Below are 23,235 nucleotides of genomic sequence, written 5' to 3' on the forward strand. Positions count from 1 at the left end.
TCTTAGATCTGCAATTTAAATGATCATACCAGGCTCTCTACCATGGATTTGTACACAAGTTCTAAAATATGCTGACTAACTCCAAGGCCACTAAGTTGTCTAAGAAGAAATAAACGTTGCGAACACTTTTTAAAAAGGTAGTCTGAATTATCAGCAAAATTCATGTGTGAATCAAGAATTGAACCTAGATATTTAAACTTATTCACAATTTCAACTTGTTGACCCACAAGTGAAATTGGCTGGATTGACATATCTGCTTTTGGGCAGATAACCAATTATTTTGTCTTTGCCACGTTCATTTCTAGTTGGCTAAAATGACACCAATTCTCCAGGGCCTTAAAGTGAGCCAGATAGGCAACATCATATAACAAATTAGTTTTGTCCAATATGCCCACTAAGACCATATCATCAGCGTATTTGAACAATCTAAAATGTTCTTCTTTAATCGTAAACTTATTAGTAAAAAGAGAGAAGAGCACATGGGAAAGGACACAGCCTTGTGGGCAACCTGTAATTAAAGTTAGCATATCAGACACAGTCCCTCGAACACAGACCCTCTGTGTACGACAAGAAAGAAAATTTCTAATCCAGCGGACTAAACCTGTATTAACATCCAGATCAACCAGTCTTGTTAAGAGAATATGAATCTTCATTGAATTAAAAGCCGAGCTAAAATCCACGAATAAAACCCTGACATATGCTTTGGGATGCATGAGATGTTTTGTAACTGTATTAAGCAGTGTCAGTACAGCATCATCTGTACCTCTGTTACTCTTATATGCAAACTGAAGTGAATCTAACCTAGAGGTGACAGTCGAAGTTAGATGATTAGCTAAAACTCGTTCCATAGTTTTACACAATATAGAAGTTATTGCAATGGGCCGGAAGTCATTTGGCATGCTTGCCCTTGGCTTTTTTGCCACAGGCCTAGTTATTGAGTACTTCCATAATTTTGGCACTTTACCTGTGTCCAAAAGTAATTGGAACAACCTTGCAAAAACTCCTTTTAGTTGAGGAGCACAATCTTTAAGAAGGCCTGCTTTTAAACCATCTGGGCCAGTGGTCTTATTAGGCCTTAGTTTACAAAGGCTTGCCATGACATCAGCCTCAGTGATAACTATTGATGATTCTGCAGGGAGATTATATCTCATCACATTCAGTCTTGCCTTCCACAGTGTCAAATCTACCATAAAAGTTATTTAAATCATTAATAAAACTTTTACTTACACAGTTATCATCCTTTTTATTTGGCCTACCCATTAATCTATTTAATCTCTCCCAAGCCTGTTAAGATATAAGTATCATCAGTTAAGAATTTTCCCTCTATCTTTTTTGTTTTGTTTTTCTAAAACCTGTAGCTGTAGTTTGCCCTTATTTGTCACTTAATATTTAAAAATAATATTGATCTGCCTGCATTGATACCATTATATGAGAACTGAACTGAACTGGACGATGACATCACTGTTTCCACCAGAGTGGCTGTATAGATAAATGAACTAAATAGATAACTAACGATTTTTTACAATGGAAATAAAAGCTTTAGCTTAATTTCTGCCAGGAAGACTAAATTGTCACGTCACTTATTACCTTCTCATCTATCCAATCCTGGGGGTCCTTCATCTGTCCATACCTCATACCTCCCGGGGGTCGCTGCACCCCTGCCTTCGTCTTTAAATGCGAGCTACGGACGGGACCTACGCAACAGAACTTTATAACACAATACTTGCTTGCTGGGCTGTTAATAAATGTGTTTGTCACGTCATTTTGCCATATTTTCCTCATAATTTGATGGTTTAAGCAAACTTGTAGGGTCATTTTTTTTTAAAACTCCGCACATCATTTTTGGCCACCACTGTAATATTTGGTGTGGTCAGTGTCACAATAGTGCTATTCTAGAACCTATAACTGTGGACTGAAGGGCCCGAGTCGTCACAGGTGCACTGCTGCATTTCTCCAGTCGCCAAAAATATAATTATTACTTTAATTTCATTGCTATGTTTGATCAACTCATTTAACTACAATATCATATCATATCATATTTTCGTTGAAAAGTGCATGGCCTAACCTCTCTGCTGCCATTTTGTTACTCCTAACTAGGTTAGGAGACCTCTCCAGCTCTCTTAAATAATTTAGGAGCTGAGACCAAGTCTTAGCACTTAGGAACTTTTATGAATCACACTTATTGTTAAGTTTAGGAATAAGAGTAAAATTATGTCATTCTTAGAATTTTGACAGACTTGAGACTAAAATTTTACTCTGAGTGGCTTTATACATACGGGCCCAGGTCTCTTACCACTAAGGACATTCCTAAACCAATAGCACGACTGTATTACCGAGCACTAAAGATCCACAGTAATCTTCCAAAGTGGTCTCATCATTGCAGTGCGCTGACACGCACAAATGCTTTGCCTTATCAGAACTACGTAAACAATCATGCTATTGCATTTTATTTTCAGAATAAGTATCACTTACAGGTCTTTTTCCGACACACAATATGAGACCACTACGACTCACTAGGTCAGTCTCACAGGCACTCATCCAGTTCCACCATACAAAAATAACTATGGTCAGAAGTCGTTTTTCTATATTTACACTAAAATCTGGAATGACATTCCCCATCACATTCGAACATTATCGTCCTTCACATATTTCAAAAAGTCATATAAACTGTTTCTTCTTAATACTTGTACACATTGATTGTTCATGTACTGTTTTTAGTCTTGTTTTTCCGTATTTAATGTTTTAATGTTTTACTACAGTTTGTATCTGTTTAGTCAATAATAATGTCCTGTATAAATGTGTTGAAATTGTGTTTATTGTTCTATGTTGCTGCAGAACAGGAACCTGCTGTAAACCAGTTTTTAAACTGAGTCAGGCCCGTTTACTGTAACTAAATTGTTGCTCTTAAATTTTCCTGTATAATAAATGAAATTAAAATGAAAAATCTTGCTGGTGCCGAAACAGTGTGTAGATTACGGGGCTGGACAAGAGTCTAGTGGCTCGGATCTCGTGTTTGCCGAGGCAGCGCGTAGATTATAGGTTTGCATCTCTGCAATAAGAATCTATTGGCTTAGATCTTGTGTTTGCTGAGGCAAAGTGTAATGGGTCAACAATATATGCGCAGGGAACTGAGCAGACGGGAATTTCCCTTTTCTCTCTTTCTCTTATGATTGTGTGCAAACTAATTTTGTGTTTGTAGACTATTATTTATGGTTCTTTTTGTGTTTGAGATTATAATATTAATTTAATTTTGAAAAATATTCAACCTTTCATCCAGAAATAAAAGCTTTAGCGTAAGTTCTGCCGGGAGGACTCAATTTTTACGTCATTTATTACCTTCTCATCCATCCAATCGTGTTCTAATACTTGTAGTATAAAAGATCGGTACTTACACATGTCTGAGTTTGCAGATGCTGACGTTTTTATTCACCTCCATCCTCCCCACAACCACTAGGATGGTCCCTTCCCATACCTCCCAGGGGGTCGGCTGCGCCCCTGCCTTCGTCTTCAGGCAGGAAATGCAGATTCGTACCCTCGGATTGCAAGCTACGGTCGGGGACATGCCAAAGAACTTTATATCATAATATTTGCTTGCTGGGGTGTTAATAATTGTATACTTGTTACGGTATTTTGCCCCCTGAGTCTTTCTGGTAGAACAAGTTCTCTATCTGATTGATTTCTGGCTGCATTTAATTGTGATGAAATTAAATGTTAAATACTCATCTGAGTTGATGTCTGTATTAATACACTATATTCAGCCTTTCACCTAGACTGTTTCTACTTGTCTGGTTGATATTTGGCTGCATTTAAGAGAAAATTAAATATTTACTTATCTGATCTTTGAGGAGTTAGATGTCGGTATTAATACTATTCAGCCTTTCATGCAGACCGTGGTTACTTGGCTGGTTGATCTTTGGCTGTATTTAATTCTGAGGAAATAAATGGTGAAATTACTGGGGGGAAATTAATAACACCTCATTATACGGTGCGCATCTCCCTTCAGTGCCGTCAGGGGCCGTTCTGCCAACCCCATAACCTCTGTGGCACAATGGTCTCCAGCGAGTTCTAGCCTCAGGCAAGCCCTTATCTCAGTATCCGCCCTGAAACGTAGCAGCGCTGGGATTCTCGCCCCCTCCGAGGAGGGTCTCTGAGCAATCAGATCGGCTGTTCCCAGCCGGTGCGCTGCTTCAGGACCAGAGACCAGTCTCGAGAGGCTGGTTCTCTTAATTTCCGGAGGGAAGTGGTTAACACCTCACTATTAGGGGCCCATTTCCCTTTGATGCCTTCGGGGGCCCGTTCTGCAAACCCTGCCACCTTGTGTCCGCTGGGGCGCAATGGTCTCCGACGAGCCCATATCTCTGTGTTCGCCCGGAAACATAGCGGCACTGTGATGTTCGCCCCCTCTGATGAGGGTCTCAGAGCAGTTGTTCCCTGTCGGTTCGCCATACAGGGGACCAAATTGGTCGTGCGAGTAACACTTATACCAGTCATGAGAGACTGGTACTCTTAGTAGATTTTTGGCAGGGTGAGAACTTCTGCCAAACATATCTCAACAGAAGCAGAGTGTCTGCTCCTGAGCCCCCACTAAAGGACTGGGGGTCGGGCAGGCGCTCTCAACCGCAGCCTTCAAGGGGTAAGACGGATCTGAGCACCTGCAAGGATCCCAGTTTGGATCTGTGAGTGCTGACAAGTCAGTCATGCAGCTAAAAATCTAAATGTTAACCTTGAGACAGATCATACCACAGATCAGATCCGAGGACTGGTTTGTCACGCTACTTCCATATATCCATCCTTCCATATTACAGGAAGTTCTTGAGGTTTGCATTCAGGGGCAAAGCATACCAATATCGAGTTCTTCCATTCGGCCTAGCACTATCACCCCGCACTTTTACGAAATGTGTAGATGCAGCTTTGGCGCCTCTGCGTCTGCAGGGTATTCGCAGCTTGAACTATATCGCCGAATGCTTGATTCTGGCACAGTCGCATCAGTTGGCGGTTCGGCATCGAGATGTCGTTCTCACCCACATGAAAGAGTTGGGGTTATGGCTAAAGGCCAAAAGAGTGTGCTTTCTCCACTACAGAGGGCCACTTTTCTAGGCGTGGTTTGGGACTCAATGTCGATGCAGGCATACCTCTCACCGGCACGCATAGAGTCCATCCTGTTGGCTGTGAAAAAATACTGTGGGTCACTCACTGTGAAACAGTTTCAGAGACTGTGGGGTCTGATGGCAGCAGTGTCCAACATGATACCTTTTGGCCTGTTGCACATGAGACCCTTGGAGTGGTGGCTCAGGACCAAAGGGTTTTCCCTGAGGGGCAACCCCTTTCATGCGGCAATGCTTATGTACCCTAGTTATGTGGACGAAGCCTTGGATCTTGTCCCAGAGTCCTGTGCTGGGAGCTCATTGTCGTCGCTTAATGTTTACGATGGATGCTTCCCTCACAGGCTGGGGAGCGATCATGGATGGTCGCTCGGTGCCCGTGGACGGGTCACCATGTTTGGCACCGTGTTTGGCAGTGTATTGTATTAGGGTTATCCCTACAAGAGGCGTGTGATGCGGCAAGCTGTTTTTTTCCGCACACACTCGTCGGGTTTCCAACTTAGATTTGGGCTTCACTCCTGGGTCCCAGGTGATTCTGTCTTTGTTGTGCTCGCCCAATTTCACACAAGACAGGCACTAGTCACTATGTTGGTATAGATGTTCCCACAGCGTCATCTCGAAACAAAGCGATTTCCTTTGGAAGGGAACGTGTCGTTTACAACAGTAACATCGGTTTCCTGGAGAGACAACGAGACGTTGCGTCACCCTGCCATACTTCCAGTGTGCCTGTGATTGACTTGCTTCGACCTATCAGAAGTTGACCATGTTTGGTCTGGGTGCGCTTTATATCGGCCTATACGCCATTGGACTTTTTTCACAAGTGCTTCACGACACAATCACGCAGAGCGTTCCCACAGCGTTATCTCAACGCAACGTCTCGTTCCCTCTTCATGTATGTTTTACAGGCTGTAGTGTGATCGTTTCACTGACGGAAGTGCTTAAATAAACATGCACGTCTTTTACAAAATGGATGTTTGAGCCTTATTTGTTTATTATTTTTGTATTATGCATTTATTTGATATATGTATATACATATATATATATACATTACAGACACACCCCTCCCCCCCAAAAAAACAAGTGCCACTGCCGGAAGCTGGTCCATTACCACAACGGTGGTAAAAAACTGCCACCGTCACAGCCTTATACATGATACACAAATATGGGGGAAAAAAAACATTAATCCTGCAATAGATAAATTTCACACTGAAGCAACAAAACTAATATAAAAATTAGGGCTGTCAGTTAAACGCGTTATTAACGGCGTTAACGCAAACTCATATTAACCCTCTGGGGACCAAGGGTTTTTTGAGGCCCTTGGGATGTTTTGACATGCACTGACATTTGTGCTTTTTTCAGTTATTTATAAACATGTTAATGGCAACGGTGTAAATTCACTCTATATAGCACAAACGGGTCTACCATAATATTTGAACAACATGTATGTACATGTTTGTATTTTTGAGAGAATATTATTTATGCATGGTTATTGAAAAACTTAAAAATAAAAGTTTCTGAAATAAGGCCACAAAACACATATTGATTATTTATTCACAAGACTTTAGAAAATTGTATCACATAGCCTAGAATATTTGCTCCAAAACTATGTGAGAATCATCCTGACTACTCATTCAGATAAGTCAATAAAGTCTTTTATAATGTGTATGACGTGTTTAGTGTGAGAAAGCTTTATGCGAGGAGGCGTGATCTCTCATTAATATGTATGGCATTTCACACCTGAGAAAGACAAAGACCCTCCCATAATGGCCCTATTAGGTGCTATCAGGCCCTTATGAGGAGCCTTGCACAAAGAATGAGGAGATTTAAAAAAGAATGGCTTTTAGATTGTTTGGATTTATTTACAACACAACATAATCCAAAGATACACAACAAAGGACTGGTTTCTGGTTAAAATTGCTTTTTAATTATATATACACTACCGTTCAAAAGTTTGGGGTCGGTACGATTTTAAATACTTTTAAAAGAATTCTCTTCTGCTAACCATGGCTGCGCTTATTTGATTAAAAATACAACAAAAATCGGTTATAGTATTAAATATTATTCCAGTGTAAATCAGCTGTTTTCTGTGTGAATATATAGTAAAGTGTAATTTATTCCTGTGATCAAAGCTGAATTTTCAGCATCACCAGTGTCAGTGTCGTCAGTGTCAAATGATCCTTCACAAATCAGTATAATATGAGGATTTGATGCTCAAGAAACATTTATTATTATTATCAATGTTGAAACAGTTGTTGGTCTGTCAGTTGTACAGTTTTTTTTTTTTTTTTTTTAGGATTCTTTGATGAATAGGAAGTTCAAAAGACTTTTGTAACATTATAAATGTCTTTACTGTCACTTTCGATCAAATTAATTATTCCTTGATAAATAAAAGTATTGATTTCTTTCCTCCAAAAAATAAAAATAAAATTCTCACTGACCCCAAACTTTTGAACGGTAGTGTATATACACACACACACACACACACACACTGCTTAGAATAAGTGAAAACGCCCATGCTAAAGTTGACTAAGAAGAGGAATAAAAAATCTTAATGCCTTAATTTAAAAAATGTGGAAAACTCTAACCTTTAGGGAAATGAATAATGTCCCTGAATTCTTTGTGAATGAATAATGTATTGCAAATAATTAAATGTTCTTCTTTAAAATACAGGGTGCATACTCTGGACACTTCTATCACACACCCTTCACCATATAGACATGGTTTTATTTCAGTTCAAAGTTAGAGTTGGAAACATCTTGAAAAGAAAATAGTCTTTTTCCATAAATGTCTTAGTTTGATCATACATATTTCAAAGTTGAGGATTCATTATTTTGATATAGCTTGCATTGGAACAAACATCTTAGTTGATTAGTTTATTGACAAAACATAAGCTTATTTGATGTCTTTATTTTGAAGCTTATTTGATGCTTATTTGATTTGAAAAACTTTATCCAAAACTAGTCAAAGAAATGTTCTTTTATTTCGTCTGTAACAGTGCGTATCTGTGCGTTCATTCATTCATTCACACACACACACACACACACACACACACACACACACACACACACACACACACACACACACACACACACACACACACAGAGAAACATAATTCACATTTAAACAGTAGGATATGCTATTTGTCCGTTTACAGACACTAACGTTATTCTATATCGCGATTAGAACAAAGCACAAAACACTTACACTTCTCAGCTGAATCTGTTGCTCCTCCTCGAAGTGAAAATAAACCAGCCCTTCTGTGGTAAATGTCCCAGGATTATTCCTCATAGCCGCGCAAGACGAATCTTAATCTGACTAAAAAATATTGTGTGTTTACAGCATTTGCCTGGGGGCGTTTATCTATTTTGCAAATGGCCTCAACACATTATCTTATGAATAGCGCGCTCTGCGAGTGGGTGTGAACAAATTAACGATAATGAGCTGAGACAGGAGAAACTGTACTTCTCTTTAGTTTTTGACAGATTACATTGCAGGAGAATATTTGTTTTAAATGTGAATTGTTTTATTTAAAAGTAGAAATTTAAAGCGTTCTTTAGACGTATGTTTCATGTTTGTGTGATAAGTATTAGCGGAGTTTCCGTTCATTTTCCAGACATGTTTCAGAAAGATTTTTGCGGAGACAGAGTGAGCTGAAAGCGCACCCTGTTTATTTTATTTATTTTTTAAAAAACACAAGGTTTTGATGTTAATGTGAGTGTACACAAAAAAAGAAGACCCTCTATAGTTTATAATCATGTATTGATTTTATTTATATGACCATAAATGACGGAGTATTTTAAGTCTATGTTGCTGCTATGTGAAAAAAAAAACAGCAAAACGCGCGGGCGCGTTCTTGGTCCCCAGAGGGTTAACGGCATTAATTTTTTATCGCGCGATTAACGGTCTTTTTGGCCTAGCAAACTTTGTAGTTTTTTTCACATGCTTTTGCAACAGGACGCGGCATGCGCGGCGCTGCGCTATGAAACCCATTCATTTCAATGGCTTGCGCCGTGCGAGGACGTTTTGTTGCTTCGTCGACCAAAGCGCAAGCGGATCTAGAGCTAGACCGGAAACAAAACAACAGGCACGAGGCACACACTTGTTTGGGCGTGCGCGCCGGCCAAATAGTAGGCTAACGTTACGTTTTGAGTGGATGACGAGCGCGAGACGCCGAAATGGATGCCAATAGATTCTGAATGGAAAGTTTAATTTTAAAAAGTTGCCAAATGGTTCCATTGACAAGACCAAAGTGATCTGTGTGTTTTGTCGTTGTGACCTGAGCTATCGTCATCGTAGCACGTCCAGTCTAAAATACCACTTCAGCACACACACACACACACACACACACACACACACACACAGCTGATGCGAATTCTCCACCCCCTCGTCAATATCAGGACCTCGTCAGGATTTCTTTCACCCTTTTATTGATGGACAGTGTTACATTGTGTGAGAGATTATTTGCTCCAAGTGAGAATGTTAGTGTGAAATTGAACACAGTATTGTCAATGTTGTTTTCAATAAAAAACATTTGCACAAAGCAAGCCGATCCACTTTTCCATGTTGATAAGAGCATTAAAATGAATAAAAATAATGGGACAAAAAGAAATCAAGAGACATTTAGAATAGATAAAAATGTGCGATTAATCGCGAGTTAACTATGACATTAATGCGATTAATCGCGATTAAATATTTTAATCGTTTGACAGCACTAATAAAAATATAAACCATTACCTTTATGTAAACAATGTGTAGATTCATACTATTTTGGTCATGTAAATGTACGATTTTCACTTTAAATTTTAGGAGAAGCTCAATACGGCACTGAAGTCCTTACAAGAGAAACTTCAACACAATGAACAAATGAAAGGAACGTTTGAGAAAACAGATCAACACCTCAAGGTGAGGAAACAGAACCAAGGGTCATTTTCATTACAGCTGTAAGATCACTATATAATCTGATATATTTAATATAATGGATTCCAGTTTATTATTTGTGTAAATGACAAGCAGAGATCTGCTTCTGGATCCGGTATATGTCGGGGATCCAAGTTTATCTGGGATATTAATGATGTGAATGCTGTGTTGTGTTGTGTTGATTGAGATGATTGACGTGAGGGTGATTTGATTTCAGTCTCAAGCTGAGTACACAGAGCTTCAAATTAGACAGCAGTTTAAGAAGCTTCGTAATTTTCTCAAAGACGAAGAAAAAGCTACAATCACTGCACTGAGGGAGGAAGAGGAGCAGAAGAAGCAGAAGCTGGAGGAGATGAACAGACTAATCTCAGCTCTTTCACACACAATCAAAGACATGGAGGAGATGATGAAAGCCAATGACATCTGCTTTCTAAAGGTCTGATTTCAGATCATTGGTTGATCATTGGTTCATTGATTGAGTTCTTGAGTTCAATGATAAATTGTGTGTTTGTTCTACAGAAGTTTCCAGTCACAATGGAAAGGTGAGTGATCTGCTCCTGTCTCTGGTCTCTCTGGTTCTGATCCAAAGCCACTGCAGTTCTGACTCCTGAATGTTCTTCCAGAGTCCAGAGCTTACAGCCGGATCCACAGATGAGTTCAGGAGCTTTGATTGATGTGCCACATTACTTGGGCAACCTGCCGTTCAGAGTCTGGAAGAAGATGCAGGACATTGTCCAAAACAGTGAGTCTGACTGCAGAAGATCTGGGGTCTCATTTATAAAACTGTGCGTAGGATCCTTACTAAAAATGTACGTGCGCCCGAAAGCCAAAAATGGCGTATACGTCAAATAATATTTTGACTTCTAAAACCGTGCGTACGCCAGAACCTGCACAAAATTCCCTTTATAAATCCCAATCAGCGGAAGATTGTCTGCCTGTGAAAACCCAGCTAAAGCAATTTTTTTGTGATTCACTGTTTTCTACATAAGATCATCCTACATTGTGGGATATTCTGCGCGCAGTGGGATGGTTGGAACTCAACTGGCCTAATTCTTCGGTTAGAAAGAACTGCAGCTACTCCAGAGTGAACTTGTCCATTCTCAATATTTATTAAGCCACAAAAGTGCAAGTCGCAGACAGGTTTGCGTGGATATACATATAAAAGTGGTTTCTGTGAGAGAACAAAATAAGGATGATAAATATAAATGATAACATGACATGACAGAATATACACAGATAGTACCTGTATACATATACATGGAGAGGTTAAGTTGTATTAGGTTAAAGTAAACCGTATTGAAATACATATACTTTAAATGCAGACCGTTGCAGCTAACAAGAGGTGACAGATTACAAAGTGTGTGCGCTGCTCTAGCACTCCCGTGCACTCTTTGTACCATTATTAATATGCCGATAAGACAAATATTTGAATCAACATGACAAGCAACTTCCTTTCCCATATGAATTAACATCGTTAACAAATATAACATGATGACTCGTTGAATACGCGCGAACACTGCGCCTGATTGTATCTTGACACAATAATATTTCTGAGGTAAAATAAACTGAATCACGCTCTGACACTCTCTAAAAAACATCTACAATGACATTGTCTATCTTTACTTACGTAGTTATGAACGCACAGTAATACCACACAAAGAAGAAAGACTTTTAGAAACGAAACAATGCCAGGAAAACTCCGTGCGCTGGATGCTGCCGAATTAAACTTTTTGCGCATACATCCAGTGTTGCCAACTATTATTTTCAAAGGAAAGTAGCTAACGCCTTCCCTAAAAGTCGCTAAATGTCGCTAGATGACGTCATACGTCAATTAGCGTATTAATTACGTCATCGCGTCGTACTTGCGTTCTGTCAGTATCAGCCTAGTGCGTTTTCTCTCTAAATTAATGCTCTATTTAATATAATATAGCCGAATATTAAATAAAGCTGTTCTCATTTCCTATTTTTTTGTTGTCAGACAATAGAACGAGTAGCTATAATATAGTGAATGATTACATTTTTTATAGGCCTATGTGGAACATTATCTGAATTGAGAGAGGGAACCGGATGAACTAAGCTCTGTGATAGTGAGTGTTACAAGTAATAAGCACAAGAAAATAAATAAAAGTAAAATGGTCAAACTAAATTATTTAAATATAAAACAAAAGAGCAGATAAGTGATAAGTCTGTGGAAAAAACACTGCTCATTCGCGTCTGTCAGCGGCCGTGCGCTCCTCTCAGCCAGTCACTGAACAGGGGAGACGCAGCTAGAGAGAGTGACAACAGGGAGAAAGCAAGACCTTGCGCTCGCAGGACAGTACTGGCAACATTTGGAAGTTACTGAGGTTTGTCCAAGAAGTCGCTAAAATTGTTGCTAGTCGCTTTTTTGAAAAATGTCGCTGAAGGGGTCTAAAAAGTCGCTAAAAATAGCGACAAAGGTGCTAAGTTGGCAACACTGCATACATCAGACAAGTCTGAACAAGTTCGACTCGCGCATGCGTGCGGTGGGGAATTTTGTACATACACACTGTAAAGAACATTCTGTGAAAATAAAACCTTGATATCTTTAATATTGACTGAGTAAGGCTATGTCAAAGATTTGCTGAATTTCGGGGCTCCGAAAATCATGTTTTTGAGAAATTCCAATTTAAAAACAAACTTATTTTTAAAACTGCAACACATTTTTTTTTTTTGCTTTTATTTGGTTCATCTTATGACTGACATAAAGTGACAATAACGTAAATTTAGTAATATAGTATAAATAATATAGATGCATATACACATATAACATACAACAATACATTAATTCAGATTAAGAAAAAAAGAAAACAGCAGGCAAGTATAGTTATACAGACAGAAAAAAAAAGAAAAAAAAGGAATTGGGAAAAAATGACAATGAAGTTAAACACAAATAAATAAAAAATTAAGATGTATTTGTCTCCTTTAAATATTCCAGAAAAGGGCTCCAGACTTTCAGGAAAAGTTTTGGCTTTTGTTTTATTGTGAAGTGAATCTTTTCCTGAGAGCATACAAAAGGTCAAAAACCCATTGGCGGTAAGAAGGGGGAGCTGCTGCCTTGCAATTCATAAGAATAAGTCACCTAGCCAGTAGATTTGCAAAGGCTACACTGTCAGCCTGCAATGTGTTTAAATTAACATATTCTGGCAAGATTCCAAACAATACTGTTAAGGGGTTGGGGTCTATTGGTAAAGAAAAAAAGCACCTGAAGACTTTCCCCCAAAAATCAGATCATTTTGAACAAAACCAGAAAGAATGCGATAATGTGGCTGGTTCAGTTGTGCAACGAAGGCAGGTTGGGTCGAGTGCAGGGAATATTTTGCTCAATTTAGTTCTAGACCAATGGACTCTGTGCACTACCTTGAATTGAATGAGGGTGTGCCTAGTATTTATAGATGATGAGTGTATTCGGGCGAGAATTAGGTCCCAAATATTGTCCTCCTCCCAGAGCGCTTTCAGTGGACGCATTGAGGGGGACTGTTTTGTATTGATTATAGTAAAGATTTTAGATATAACACCTTTCAAAGATGTATGAATGTCTAATATATCATCTAGTATATTTTTTGTTGGCAAAAAGGGAAAGTTCGAAAACTGCTTACGAATAAAGTTCCGTATCTGAAAGTATCTAAATAGTTGGAAGCCGGGTAGGTCAAATTTTTCTTGAAGTTGCGTAAAGGATGCAAAATTGTTATCTATGTATTGTTGACCAACTGTAGATAGGCCATGTTCCCTCCAAATGTTAAAAGACCCATCCATCAAAGACGGTGGAAATGATATATTGCAAAAATCAGGTGCTATAGTACAAGGGTCTTTAAGGTCTAATGTTAAACGTAATTGAGACCAAATCCTTAATGAATGTTTAACAACTGTTTTTTTTTTTTTTTTTACTAAAGTAGCATGCTTAAATAATAATAATAATAATAACTTTAATTTATATAGCGCCTTTCACAAAACCCAAGGACGCTTAACAAAAGCAAGAGGGAGGAGAAGGGAGGGGATAGGAGGAGAGAGGTGAGAGGCCAGGGGAGCTAAAGTCCATAAGCCTCAGTGAAGAGGTGTGTTTTAAGCTGGTTTTTAAAGGTTATTAGAGAGGGAGCAGAGCGGATGGCATGAGGAAGCTTGTTCCAGAGTGATGGAGCACCAACACAGAAAGCTCTATCACCAAATGTCCGGAGCCTGGACTTATGGACAGTGAGCAGGTCCTTGTCAGAGGACCGCAGGGACCATTGCTGAGTGTAGGGAATGGAGTAAATCAATAAGGTACTGAGGTGCAAGTCCATGGAGAGATATTACGTCAGGAGGAGGATTTTATATTTGATCCGAGACTTAACTGGCAGCCAGTGAAGCTTCTTTAGGATGGGAGTGATGTGAAGTCCAAGCTTTGTGTGAGTGAGCATCCTAGCCGCAGAGTTCTGTACATACTGGAGTCTTGTCAGTAGCCTTGCTAGGCAGACCGAACAGGATACCGTTACAGTAGTCAAGTCAGGAGGTGATGAAGGAGTGAATGAGGGTCTCGGCTACAGAGTTGGAGAGACACTGTCGGAGTCTGGAGATGTTCTTAAGATGGTAAAATGCAGTTTTAATGGTGTTTTTGATGTGTTGTTGGAAGGAGAGAGTGGAGTCCATGATGACGCCAAGGTTGCGTACTTGAGGAGATGCAGAGATTGAGCAGCCATCCACATCCAGTATAATGTCATCAACATTTTTAAGAAGTGACAGCGGGGCAAACACCATGAGTTCTGTTTTGTCTTTGTTGAGTTTTAGAAGGTTACTGTCCAGCCAGTTCTTTATGTCCTTCAGGCAGTTGATAAGTGGCTCTGGTTAAAGGAAACCGGTGCACATAGTAAGGATGTTAAAAGTTGCTGGACTACAAGAGGCAGCTTCCAATCGGACCCACTGAGACGTCTTTAATTGCAAATCCTGCTGCACCCAATATAAAAGATTCCTAATGTTTGCTGCCCAATAATAGTGTGGTGAGCAGGACGGCCGAGGGACGTGAGAGAACGTCGCGAGGCCGGTGGTGCGATTGCTAATGAGCAGCACCTGTGAAGCACACCGGTCTCGCATCTCTCACGGAGGAGCGGAAGCATAAAGGGGGAGCGACGGAGTGGATGATCGAGAGAGGAACAGGCCTGCTTTTGTTTGTATTTTATTTTGGTAGCCAGCAGTCGTCCGTGAGGGGCTGCTGGCAGGTATTTATATTTTATTTTCGGTAGCCAGCAGTTCCGTGAGGGACTGCTGGCAGGTATTGTGTTTATTTCATTTAAAATAAAGTTTTATTTTGATTGTCCGCCGGTTCCCGCCTCCTTCTTCCCTGAACATTGCTACACTGGTGCCGAAACCCGGGAAGAGGGAGGAACGCGCTGTCAGAGAGTCCTCGCCGCTGTGGGGAATCCGCGGTGCCATCGAGCATGGTGCGCGAGTCGCCGGACTCGCGGCCATGTACGCTCGAGGCGGTGCGCTGGAGTGAGTTGCCGGGGGGACGGTCGAGCTCACTGCCGGCCGCCTGGGAGTTGGAGGGGCGGCTGCCGTCCGGGAGGGAGCGGGGGAGTCGCTGCCGCTCGCCGTGGGCCGGAGCCTGCTGCCGTCCACCAGAAAAGGGGAGGAGCAGGGAGCGGGGGACTCCTACCGTCTGCCCTAGAGCCCAAGGAGCCGTCGCCGTCCACCGGGCGGCGGAGGAGCGTTGAGCCGTCCACCGAGGGCTACCCAGCGTCATCGCCAGGCACCGCGGAGGAGATCGCCCAGCTGGTGGGGGACCAGTTGACAGCGCGTTGTGGGAACCGGACCAAGTTTTTTTTTCTCCTCTCTCCCCTCTCTCGATCTGTCGCTCCTCATGCTTCCGTCTCCGTTTCCCTCGGCTTGTCGATCCATACCCCCAGGGATCGCCGCCGCCGGGGGGGGGGGGGGGAGTAGGCACAGTCTCGGGTGTACCCCCCGGCCTGTGAGGGGTGATGGGGGTATGTGGTGAGCAGGACGGCCGAGGGACGTGAGAGAACGTCGCGAGGCCGGTGGTGCGATTGCTAATGAGCAGCACCTGTGAAGCACACCGGTCTCGCATCTCTCACGGAGGAGCGGAAGCATAAAGGGGGAGCGACGGAGTGGATGATCGAGAGAGGAACAGGCCTGCTTTTGTTTGTATTTTATTTTGGTAGCCAGCAGTCGTCCGTGAGGGGCTGCTGGCAGGTATTTATATTTTATTTTCGGTAGCCAGCAGTTCCGTGAGGGACTGCTGGCAGGTATTGTGTTTATTTCATTTAAAATAAAGTTTTATTTTGATTGTCCGCCGGTTCCCGCCTCCTTCTTCCCTGAACATTGCTACAAATAGGTTTGAAAATTTGGCAGACCTTTTTTTGAGAGATTCTGACAACCTTGAATTGAAAATTCAAATATGAAATCTGAAGGGAAGATAAGTTCAATGGGAACAGTTCAGTTTTTACAGAAATTTAGTTTGTATCCTGAGAAACTACTAAAGATATCTAGAATAGAAAAAAATTGAGGAATTAAAGTGTGAGGGTTAGACAAAAAAAAGGTCATCTGCATATAAAGAAACCTTATGCACTACACCTGCACGTGTGATACCACAGACCTGTGCACTGGACCGCAGGGCAATTGCAAAAGGGGTTCAATGGCTATGGCAAATAACAATTGGGAAAGTGGACAACCCTGTCTTGTGCCCCGTTGTAGTTTGAAATACTCTGAAAGAACATTATTAGTATGTACAGAAGCTTTAGGGGCCGCATATACAATTTTAATCCAAGAGATAAATGTAGGGCCAAATCCGAATTTTCCTGAGACCTGAAAAAGATAGTTCCATTCAACACGGTTAAACGCCTTTTCAGCGTTGAGTGACAGTACCACCTCTGGATTGTTTGAATGGGAAGAATACAATATATTAAAAAGGTGTCTATGGCCTCGTTTACACTGCAGGTCTTGATGCCCAATTCTGATTTGTTGCCTATATCCGATTTTTTTGACCGCCCGTTTACACATTCTTTAAATTGTGACCCATATCCGAGTCATGTGTTTACACTTGACATAGATCCGAAACATCGCGCATGTTTAAAGGGGTCTTCTTGCACAGATGGACGAACGCGCAGCGAGATCTCAGGACTGGTGGGAACATAGCCTACAACACGATCTCATGAAAGTGAGTGTCTATAGCACGAATTTGATTTCATGTGCCATTTATACGCCAAAAATAGTTTTTGCTTGCATATGACACGCACTGTAAACGTGCGTATTAAACGCCATAAAGTGCGTATCATACACGCAAAAAACTATTTTTGGCATAAATGCCACGTGAAAAGAAAAAAATCCGTGCAATAAACGCACTTTCATGAGATCGTGGCAGGCTTTAACGAGGAGCAGTGGGTCCGAAATTTTAGGATGAGCAAGCCAACCTTTGATATGTTGTGTCAACATGTGTCCACATTCCTCTACTATACGACCACACAATGTTTCGTCGGGCCATCCGTCCCTTCGCAGATGCGCGTCGGGGTTTCTCTCGTCATTAAACCGCGGAGACGCAGCCTAATGCCTCAGAAAATCCGATCTGCCTGTTTACATGACAGTCGCATTGGCACATATCTGATTTATTTCCACATATGAACGAGGCCTGAAACCGATCTCGAAATATCCGAATGCATGCGTTTTTTTCCTGTTTACACTGTCATAGAACACATCCGATCTGTGTCGCATATGAGTAAAAAATCGGAATTGGGTCACATTTCACTGACAGTGTAAACGAGGCCTAATATTAGAAAAATAATATCTATCCTGAATTAAGCCAGTTTGGTCAGGTGAAATAATTTGACCCATAGAGTTTTCAAGATGGATAGATAAAAGTTTTGCTAAGATAGTATAGTCACAAGTCACAACTTAACAAAGAGATGGGACGATATGAACCATATTCTAGTGGATTCCTATCTTTCTTTAGAAGCAGCAAAATAGTCGCTTGATAGAGACTTGCAGGCAAATAACCATTCTTCATTGAATCATCTTGAAGAGAGTTTCATCGTGTTGACTGTCGTAACCGAACGCGACGCGCTTTTTGAATGCTGAATGAAGAATGACTGACAGCCGCAGCTGAGGGAAGAGTTTACGTGAACTTGAATTTAACGACTTAAATATTAATTTATACCTCACAGTATACTATAGAATGGCTTCTGAACACTTATAATATAGTGCTCAAAAACTTTATGGTGCTTTATAATGTTTGTGTGCCTTTTGTGGGGCTTAACAATTGTATACGCACAATATTGGATTTGGATCGGTCTCGTCTGACCGATACCCGATCCGGCAAAGAATGGCAGTATCCGAGCCGATACCGATACTAAGTATCGGATCGGTGCATCCCAACATAAAACCCATACTGACTATTTGTTCACAAGACTTTTGAAAATTGTATCACATAGTCTAGAGTTTTTGCTTCAAAACGATCTGAAAATCATCCTGCGTACTCATTCACATAAAACAATATGTTGATTTAAAATTTGTAAGACATGTTTTCTGTAAGAAAACTGTATGCGAGGAGATGTGAATCATCATGAATATTGAGGTTTCTCACACATGGGAAGACAAAGATCCTCCCATAAGGGCCTTATCAGGTGGGACTGTGAGGGAACCAGAACAAAGAATGAGGAGAGATTTAAAAAAGAATGGCTTTTTGATTGTTTGGATTTATTTAGAACACAACATAGACCTAAGATACAAAAGACAAAAAGGCGCATTATTGAGCACACTGATCTAAACAGAGAGACGTGAACAGTCACACACCTTTGTGCCCATTTCCGAGATGTTTGCTTCATTTTACCATGTTCATGTACAGAGACTCGTGTGCATGTTTAAGTCAGCAGGACTCACCAGTGTTATCTGGTCAGGAGAAACTACATCAGTAGAAACGATTTGGGGAAGAAAATCTAATTGTGATTTTTGGATTTAAAATTCACAAAATATATATATATATATATATATATATATATATATATATATATATGTTTTTACATATATATAAATAATGAACACCAGGTTTGTTGTGCCTTGTAGGGCTGCATAAAATAATAATAACAAGAAAAAAAATACTTTACAGAAATGCAGGTGGCCTATAACGATAAATCAATAAAAAGGAACACTTCAGTACACTACACTAGAGAAACATATATGGATTATCATATGTTTCTTCAAATGTTTCCATTTGTTATGACGTTATGAAATGAGATTGGAGTAAAAACATGGGTAACACTTTATAATAACTGCATGCTATTAATCATTAGTTAAGCATTAGTATACAGTTAATTCATCATTTATAAAGCATTAACAGACATTAATAAGCAGTTTATAAATACAGCTATAAATGCTTTAGTCTTGATTTAAAAGCATATCTATAGTGTGTTTAATAATTGTATTTTCATACTTTGTTAATGATTAATTAATAACTTCTAAATGAAGTATTGCATTATTTATAAACCAGTTATTTAAAAGTTGTCAGTGGTTCATAACATTACTTAGAAAGTGTAAGTAAATGATTAATAAACTATTTAAATGTACATTCATAAACCTCATTATTCAGACATATAGTAATAGTTACTTAGTGTGTTAATAAATGCTTTATTAACATGTATTTATACTGTAATTCATGGTTAATTTGGGTAGTTATAAAGCATTTAGTAGTTGTCAGTTTACTATTTTTGTGAGCTCATCTAAAGTGAGGACTAGTTATGCCTTGTGAAGCATTTACAAAGGAGATTTAAATGCTGTTAATAATTTCTATGTTCTGTATCACTGTGTTGTGTTTGTTTCATTTTTCTGTTTAAGCTTTACTTAAAACATTCTTGTCTCGTACATGTATATTTATTAAGCATCGAAAGGTTGCCTACCTGTCTATAGGTAATATTTCAACATGTTTCCGTCTAATTAATACATTTTAGTCTGGCACCAGTTCAACTAGTAAAAAGTGAAGTTTATGCAACAATAACACACTAACTATTATAAGTGGGAATTCATTTCTTACCTTAAAAATCATTCTTATCTTCAAATCGCGTTCTTCTTCTTCTGAGGTAAATCCAATGTAAGCTCACAGCGTGTCGTCCAAACTTGATGAAAAGCAAAGGACTGATGAAGTTTTGGCGCTTTTCCACTGCATGGTACGGTACGGCACGGTTCGGCACGGCTCACTTGTGGCGCTTTTCCACTGCATGGTACGGTACGGCACGGTTCGGCACGGCTCACTTGTGGCGCTTTTCCACTGCATGGTCCGGCACGGTACGGTTCGCTTCGGCTTGCTTTAAATGGTACCACCTCTGTCGAGGTTCCAAGCGTACCGTACCGTTACTAAAATCTGACGTGAACACACTGCAGATCACTGATTGGTCAGACAGAATCGTCATTACCAGCATCATTGTATTTGCGAGACGTCAAACCCGCTAGATTTAAATAGCCAGTAACAGCCACCACTGTTCTTCACAAAGAACCAGCAAAAGTAATGATTATGAATATGTAAAGTATAGCAAGGAGATATTTTAATTGTTTATTAATAAAAAAGTGTTTTCTTTGTCGCCTAAGATAAAGTTGACGATGCTGACCAGAGAGAAATGCACATTTTATAAGGATTACATAAGCAGAGAGCAGTCTGTAGTCTGTTTTCTTTCGTTTTGAATTGTTCTGTTTAAAAGTAGACATGTGAGGCAAGTAGGCTACCTTATATGCTGAGTTTCGGTTCATTTATGTGACGAGCTCCAGTTCACGCGCCGGCGCCTCCGTTTCCTATCTATCGTCTGCTATATTTACTTCTTATTTATCAAATCCAGGCAATTGGTTGATGAAACATTGATTAAAATTAAGATACAATTAATACAAAACGAAATTCAGGTTAAAGAAAGGTTTTGTGCTTTCTGTTTGATGTGTCTGTGAAAGTTTTAAAGCATCTTAGTGCCGCTTTCAGAGCGCTCACGTCCGTAACGGAGAACACGTCCGTAACATTGTTTTTTCCTCATAAATGCGAACACGAAAAATCGAATAAAATAAAATGAATATTTTATGTAGGCTACTGTGGAGACTGAGAGCCAACCCTTTTTCATCTGGTGGGTAGTATTACTTTGGTTTGCGCAGTGTAATTCACATAATCACTAAAAAATATTTTGCCTCCAAGTTTTTTTTTTTTTTTAAGCAATCATAAATCTAGGGCACTGCTATAATCCCACCCACTTTGATGCGGTACTAACTGCAGTGGAAAAGCAAACCGAGCTAAAGCGAACCGAGCCGTGCCGTGCTGAGCCGAGTCGAACCACGCAGTGGAAAAGCAAAGCGAGCCGAACCGTACTGAGCCGTTCCGAGCCGTACCAGCAGTGGAAAAGCGCCATTAGATTCTTTGTTTTGAGGTAATGAGGGCGTTTACAGGTTCGTGTTCCTTAACGTGGACTATTAGCATGTGAATCGCTCGTGCACTTGTGGGTTTGGTCACATTAAAGATAATGAGGACGCGCTTGAGAACGGATTAACACGCTTCATACGGATTACTTAAACAGAGAATATTTGTAATTAAGCTTTCTAAAAATATATCTCTAACGTATGGGTGGCAAGTTTTCGCTTACAGTTACAGGTCATTTTCTGTCACGTTTCAGAATGAACTTCACACTGAGAGAGACGGCAGAACGTGCATCATGTTAATTTTCTTTATTTTACGAAAAGCAGAACATTTTGTTTTTATTATTAGTGTACACAAATAAAAGTAGACATTTAACAGTTTTGAATGATATATAACACTTGCCTGTATGACAAAAATAGACTGAGTTATTTGAGTCTCTTTTGCACTGATAAGAAAAAAGCGAGGTGATCGCGCCGGCACGACCGCCGACCCAGGGGGTTAAATCATTAATTTATATATTTAAACTGTTATTGTGAACATGCACTGTATTTATGATTAGGACTCATAATGACGATTTATGGTTTTCCTTCATCTTCCGTCAGTCCCTCAGCTCACCATTGATGTCGCCAAACTGCTCCGTCTCCAGATGTTCGTACGTATGGCTCAAAGTTTGCATGCAGTTGCGCAAATTTTCACCACTTATGCGTCGGAAGTGGCGTACGCCTGTTTCAGGGCCTGTTTTGTTCATACGCAACGGTTATAAATGAGGCCGCTGTGTTCTCACACACACACTGGAAATGATGCATGAGGGGGAATGTTAACATATTTCAGCATTATGTGTCAATAACCAGATGAACTACTGCACCAAAATGAGCAGGTTGCTTTTAGAAAAAAAATTAATCCCAGAATTCAATGTGCTTGACTTTACATTTTCAGTCTAATAAAAGACACCGGAGTGATTTCAGCAGTTTTTAAAACCCTGAGAAAATAAACAGTCCAATCAGCTGTCTAATCAGACTGACAAAAACATTTATACACAAAAAAGTTGTTTTCCATATGAGGATTTTTGTTTAATTATTTATTATGACTTCAATTATTTATTAATATTTTATTAAGTTTTATTGTTAAGTTTAAGTAATGTATGTTTTTGTCATTTATTGCTTTAAAAATGTTCTATTTAGCTTCGAATTTAAATTATTTTATTTCAGTTTTATTATTTCAAGTTATTTAAATTAGTTGAAAACAACTTTTCTAATTTGCATTTAATTTTAATTGTTTGATTTTCATCTGTAATTTTTATTTATTTATTTGGTAACACTTTACTTGAAGGGGTGTGCATAAGACTGACATGACACCTTCATAACCATGACATGACATATGTCATGAATATGAAGTAGCGTTTATGCATGTTTATGACAACATGTCATTAAGTGTCTTTCGCTCAATAATGACATTTTGAATGCAAATATGACATTGTTTAAGATGTCTTTATGACATCTTGACATAAACCATAACATCATAACCTGTCAGTGTCTTTGTCATGACAACTTGACATTAAATTAAATTAAACTGTCATGTGGTTGGTTTTGACATTGGCTGTCATAAGGCCATTATAACTGTGTCATGAATATTTTTCGTGACCTCAACTACAGTGGTACAAATTGAATTTGTCATTAAACAGTTATAATGGCTTCATGACAGCCAATGTCAAAACCAACCACCTGACAGTTTAATGTAATGTTAACCAATAAAGCTAAGTGGTTTCTTAAGTTTGATAATTAATCTGCAATGTCATGTTTATGACAGGTTGTGTTGTCTTAGTAATGTCAAGTTGTC

At 39.7% G+C, this 23,235-nt stretch overlaps 1 protein-coding gene across 1 annotated transcript in view; it reads left to right on the top strand.

The window, feature by feature from the left end:
- LOC130100391 (E3 ubiquitin-protein ligase TRIM35-like) overlaps nucleotides 1-23,235 on the top strand; it is a 44,101-nt gene that overhangs the window by 13,813 nt on the left and 7,053 nt on the right. Inside the window, exons 2-5 of the mRNA XM_056265849.1 lie at nucleotides 9,909-10,004; nucleotides 10,237-10,455; nucleotides 10,539-10,561; nucleotides 10,643-10,761. Coding sequence (XP_056121824.1) covers nucleotides 9,909-10,004; nucleotides 10,237-10,455; nucleotides 10,539-10,561; nucleotides 10,643-10,761 — 457 coding nt within the window. The remainder of the gene's footprint in view (nucleotides 1-9,908; nucleotides 10,005-10,236; nucleotides 10,456-10,538; nucleotides 10,562-10,642; nucleotides 10,762-23,235) is intronic.

Source organism: Rhinichthys klamathensis, unplaced genomic scaffold (assembly GCF_029890125.1).
Source record: "Rhinichthys klamathensis goyatoka isolate OS25496 unplaced genomic scaffold, OSU_Roscu_1.1 h1tg000011l_1, whole genome shotgun sequence".
In the NCBI taxonomy this organism is placed as follows: Eukaryota; Metazoa; Chordata; class Actinopteri; order Cypriniformes; family Leuciscidae; genus Rhinichthys; species Rhinichthys klamathensis.